At 34.7% G+C, this 6,138-nt stretch overlaps 1 protein-coding gene across 1 annotated transcript; it reads left to right on the forward strand.

Annotated features, from left to right (window-relative positions):
- The first annotated feature begins 439 nt into the window (after positions 1-439).
- Positions 440-1,420, forward strand: LOC107983277 (uncharacterized). The gene has a single exon (XM_016996190.2). The coding sequence runs from the start codon at positions 440-442 to the stop codon at positions 1,418-1,420; it is 981 nt and encodes a 326-aa protein (XP_016851679.2).
- The last annotated feature ends 4,718 nt before the right edge of the window (positions 1,421-6,138 follow it).

Genomic DNA, 6,138 nt, shown 5'->3' on the forward strand with positions numbered 1-6,138 from the left:
GCCCTGGCCTTGTCTTATTCAACTGCTGAGTATGCCTGCTCTGTTTGGCACAAGTCTGCCCATGCGAAGCAGGTGAATATAGCATTGAATGAAACATGCAGAATAATCACAGGATGTCTCAGACTCACACCTGTTGATAAACTCTACAAGCTAGCTGTCATTCCTCTCCCCCCCCCCCCCCGGCAATGTGAGAAGTTGCTGCTAACTGTGAGAAAACTGTGCTGCTAACAGTGAGAGAAATGTTAAACACTGTGAAAGCCATCCACTGCCTGGCTATCAGCCCCCTCCCAGTAGACTCAAGAAAAAGCTTCATGAGAACCACCATTCCTAAACAAATAGGAACAAATAGGAACTCAGAAACAAATAGAGTTCTTTAATTGATCGGGGGGAGAAGCCCGAGTACTACATTTAATCCCTATACCAGAATAAAATAAAGAAGATGTCAATGCAAAAACTCAAGACAGATGAAAAAAAGATGACCGGAAGAAAGGGGTCCCTCTCTGAGGAGGTAAATCTAAAAGACGTGATGAAGGAACTTCAAAAAATTTCGGAAAATCAAAGAACTCTCCAAGAACAGATGATAGATATGAGGAAGGAATTATCAGAAGAATTCATAGAAGTGAAGAGAGAAATAAAAGATCTACAAAAAGAAATGAAAGAAGTAAAAGAGGATAAACAAAAATTGGAGAAGAAACAAGACAAGTTTCAAGCCAAACTGGAAAGATTAGAAGCAAAGAATAACAAACTGGAGGAAAGACAAGAAAAACTGGAGAGGAAAGAACTAGAATTCCAAGTAAGAGTAAGAAACATCGTGGAAGAGCCAAAAGAAAATCTGAAGCAAATAACGACCCAAATTTTAGCAGACCTACTACAGATACAGGATGAAGTAATGGAGGATAGAATTGAGAAAGTGTATAGAGTAATCACAAATTACTCAAGAAAAAACAAGGTGGCGAGAGACGTAGTCGTACAGTTTGAAAGGAGGAAAACAAGAGAAGAAGTGTTAAGAACCAGTAACAAAAACACTATCCACTATAAAGGACAGAAAGTAACGATACTGAAAGAACACCCGCCTAGCACAATGCAAAAACGCAAGAAGTATCTATTCCTCACAGAAGAATTAAAAAAACGACATATCAGATTCAGATGGGAATGGAAAGAAGGTCTGATGGCAACGTATAATCAGGAAAGAGTTTGGATAACATCAGAAGAGAAGGCTAAGGAATTCTATAAGAATTTAATGAAGAAAGAAAATGGACCGACCACACCGGACCCAAACTCGGAGAGAATAAGAAAAAAACCCAGAACCACCTCCCCAGACAATACCCTCTATGCAACAACCCTACAAACATCAAACCTAATTAGCCTAGAAGAAGAAGAAGCAGAAGAAGAAGAAGAAGAAGAAACCACCCAGCACTAAATTATGGAAATAAAATGTCACTCAAATAACGTTTATGGTCTGAATTCATCTAATAAAAGAAATAGTCTATTCAAACATTTGAAAAAATCGAGATTTGATTTAATAGCACTCCAGGAAACCCACATCTGCCACAGACACACCGCACATTTAAGTCAGATAAATTTAGGAAAGGAATTTATATCCTCCGCTCCAGAGAAAAAAAGGGGGGTGGTCTTATATATAAATCAAAAATTAAATCCAGAACTAGTATTTAAAGATGATGATGGAAGGATGGTAGGAGCAAAAATTAAAGTGGGCAACCAGACAACATTAATCTGCAACATCTACGCGCCTAATGGGTCAAAAACAGCCTTCTTAGGAAAATTAAAAGACAAAATAGTAGAGCATGAATTTGATGAATTGATGATCTTGGGTGATTTCAATGGGGTTCTAAATCCAGAATGGGACAAAAAAGGGAATTTAAGCAAAAAGAATAAGGATACACAATTAGGCAAACTCCCAAGAAATTTTATTAAGACACTGCAAGACTGGGAACTTAAGGATGCCTGGAGGGTGCACCACGAAGGAGATAAGGATTTTACATACTTCTCGAATAGACACAAGTCATGGTCTAGAATAGACATGGCCTGGTTGACCCCTTCATTGATTTTGAAAGTGTCCAAAATAAAAATTACTCCTAGGTACATCTCGGACCATTGTCCATTAGAATTTACGATAAATAAAACAATTAAAAACCTAAATTGGAGATTAAACGGAAATTTAATAAAATCAGAGGAAGATATCAAAAAGAATAAAAAAAATTGAAGGAATATTTTGAACTGAACAATACGGAAGAAATATCAATCCAAACAATTTGGGACGCAAGTAAGGCGGTCATGCGAGGCCACTTTATTCAACAAAATGCCCAAAAAAACAAAATGAAAAACAGAATTATCAACAATATAGAGGAGGCAATCAAAATAAAGGAAAAAAATTAAAATTAGAGCCAAACAACATCAAAGTTAAACAAGATTTGGAAATTCTGAGGAAACAAAAAATTCATATAGAATTGGAAGAGATAGAGAAAAAATTAAGGTTTATTAAACAGCAACAGTTTCAAAATGCCAATAAGCCAGGCAAATGGCTAGCCTGGAAAATTAGGAAGAAAAAACAAGCACATGTTATCACTAAAATCACCGCAGGAGGAGTCAGCTATATGACGGAACAGAGCATATTGACTCAATTCAAAACATTTTATAGCAAGCTGTACTCGAAAGATCAAATTGACAAAGAAAAAATATCCCAATTTATCAGTAAGCAAAAACTGGCAAAAATATCAGAGACACAAAGGGAGCTTTTAAATAAAGAAATAACAGAGAAGGAAATTAAAGCAGCAATAAACAAGATAGATGGGAATAAGGCCCCGGGACCGGACGGACTAAGTGGCATCTATTATAAGGTCTTTGCGGAAGAAATAACTCCGTATCTCAAAAAAATTGTGAATGGTATTTTAGAAAACCAAAAAATCCCAGATTCGTGGAAGTACGCATTAATAACTACGATCCCAAAAGAAGGTCAAGATCTCAAAAATGTAAAAAATTATAGACCAATATCTTTATTAAACTCAGATTACAAAATTTTCACGAATATATTAGCGGAGAGACTGAAAGGTTTTCTGAAAGAGTGGATAAAAGAGGAGCAAACGGGCTTTCTACCAAAGAGACAAATGAAGGACAATGTGAGAGAAATTATAAATATAATTGAATATTATGAATTTACAAGAAAAGAGGAATTGGCATTACTTACTATTGACATGGAAAAAGCATTTGATAATTTAAATTGGGATTTCTTCAAATAATTAATACAAAAATTAGATATGGGGTACAAATTTACAGACGCAATTAACCAAATTTATGACAAACAAGAGGCAAAAATAAAAATAAACTCATTAGATTTGAAAAGCTTCAGAATATGTAAAGGAACCAGACAAGGTTGCCCATTGTCCCCTTTGCTCTTCATCTTCTCATTGGAAATTCTATTAAATAACATCAGAGAAGACCCCAAATTAAAAGGTGCCAAAATTAAAAAACATAATTATAAAATCAAGGCCTATGCGGGTGATCTCATTTGTATAATTGAAGATCCAATTAAGACAATTCAAAATTGGCTATTTAAAATAAGAGAATTTGGAGAAGTTTCAGGTTTAAATATAAATATGGATAAGACCATGATCTTGCCAAAAAATATGACAAAAAAAGGCAAGAAATACTAACAGAAATCTCAGGGATACAGATCAGGAAAAAAATAAAATATTTAGGTATAACGTTAACGGCCAGAAACTTTCAATTATTAGAGAATAATTATGACCCCATATGGAGAGAAATAAAAAAAGACTTAGAAAAATGGAAGTATTTAAATTTATCATTATTAGGAAGAATTTCAGTAATAAAAATGTCTATTCTGCCCAAGATGTTATTTTTATTTCAGAATATCCCTATCGTTAGAAACTCACAAAAATTTAAAAATTGGAATAAAGATATTAGCAAATTCATATGGATGGGCAAAAAACCTAGAATAAAAAGAAGTTACATGATAGATGAAAAAAAAAGAGGAGGACTAGGGCTACCAGATCTTCAAATATATCATGACACATGTGGCCTTATATGGGTGAAGGATTGGGCTACATTGGAGAACACTAAAATCCTAACACTGGAAGGTATAGATCTACGGGCAGGTTGGCATGCATACTTATGGTATGAAAAAAAAACAACGGAAAAAAAATTTGGCAACCATTTTATCCGATCCTCACTCATAAAAATCTGGGACAAATATAGGAAGAAACTTTATTGGAAAACACCTAGATGGATCTCCCCATTAGAAGCATGTCAGAGAAGAGAAACAGGTGGAGAAATATGGCCCAGATACAAAGATATCTTAGTGAAAGAAAACGGAAAACATAGTCTACAAAGCCAGGAAGAAATAAATCGCAAATTCCCTAATGTTGGATGGTTCCAATACATGCAATTGAAAGAATATTATAATAAAGATAAAATTCTAGGATTTGAAGAAAGAGATAGTTTCTGGGATAAAGTAATGAAATTGGGGAAAAAACAAATATCCATAATTTATACAAAACTAATAGAATGGGAGACGGATGAAGTAGCAATAAAAGAAAACATGACTAAATGGGCTAAAAATTTAGGGGAAAAAATTTATTTAGAAGAATGGGAAAAGGCCTGGAACTCCAGACTAAAAACAACTTATGCCATAGAATTGAAAGAAAATTGGATTAAAATGTTCTATCACTGGTATTTGACCCCTCAAAAATTATCAAACTATTATAAAAAAACTTCAAACAAATGTTGGAAATGCGGTGACCAGGTGGGGACATTTTTCCACTGTTGGTGGGCATGCAAAAAGGCGAAGAAATATTGGAAGGAAATCCATCAAAAAATACAAGAGATGTTGCAAATTAAAGTAGAGCTGGACCCAAAGTATTTTCTATTGGGTATGCTCAATATAGAAAAAGATAAAAATAAAGAAACTCTGTTTAATTACCTCACCACGGCGGCCAGAATAATATATGCCAAAGATTGGAAAAAGAAAGAAACTCCTGAGCTAAGCAGTTGGTTAAACAAAGTGTTGGAAATTATGAATATGGACAAGCTGACATATTTACTAAAAAATAATAATGGCATACCAAAAAGGCAAACGGATTGGGGCTTGATAAAGAAGTACTTAAGAGAAAAACAGATAATGATGCTAATTTAAATAAACAATTATTAGAAATAGATCAAATGTAAGAAGATACAAAGTATCTGTGTAAGAGATGGAAGTCAATTTTTATTATTTGTACTATTTGGTTTATTTGTTTTTTGGTTTTTTTTTGGATCGGTTGTTTTTTGTTGGTTCTCCTGGTTGGATTCTCTTTTTTCCTTTTTTCCATTTATCCATGCACACACCCCCTCCTTACCCCCCCTCTCTGTTTCCACTACACAGCTGTTAATTTTATCTGAAATTCTAATAAAAATTTATTTTTTAAAAAAAGAACCACCATTCCTTCGGCCATGAAAGCCTTTGACAACACAAGAATGGGCAACGTGGAATTCTCTGAACAGATTCAGAAGCAGAGTGGGCAGATCAAAAGACAATCTGACAAAATGGCACTACCTAAAAGAATCCTCCACCTTGTGCGACTGTGGAGCAGAACAGACAACTCTGCATCTGTATGTTTGCCCGAAATGTCCTGCCTCATGTACAGAGGAAGAATTATTTGAGGCTACAGACAATGCAGTCAATGTTGCCTGTTTTTGGTCAAAAGATATTTAGCTGCTTGTACTCCTATTTTTATCAGTTTTATACTAATTTATGCAATACTTTTGATGTAAAATAAATAAAGAGCTACTGTTACATTACGACATAGGAGAGCTGGCAAAGTGCCAATGTGCATTCTGCATTGATGTGTAGCACATACTGGTGTGCATTGTGCACTGATGTACATCAATCCCATTTTCATCTTCACATTTCACTAACAGAATATTTTGTGCCCCTGTTACTTAACTATGGATCCTTCCATACAGCCATATAACCCAAAACATCGAGACAGAAAATCCCACAATATCTGCTTTGAACTGGGATATCTGAGTCCACACTGCCATATATTCCAGTTCAAAGCAGAAAATATGGAATTTTATTCAGCTGTGTGGAAGGGGTCTGTGTATACATAAAGTTATGTTACA

The sequence above is a fragment of the Anolis carolinensis genome, chromosome 4, assembly GCF_035594765.1.
Source record: "Anolis carolinensis isolate JA03-04 chromosome 4, rAnoCar3.1.pri, whole genome shotgun sequence".
NCBI classification, from domain to species: domain Eukaryota; kingdom Metazoa; phylum Chordata; class Lepidosauria; order Squamata; family Dactyloidae; genus Anolis; species Anolis carolinensis.

What these genes read in the sequence shown, in the direction of transcription:
- LOC107983277 (XM_016996190.2), top strand. Translation starts at nt 440, where the DNA reads ATGTCAATGCAAAAACTCAAGACAGATGAAAAAAAGATGACCGGAAGA.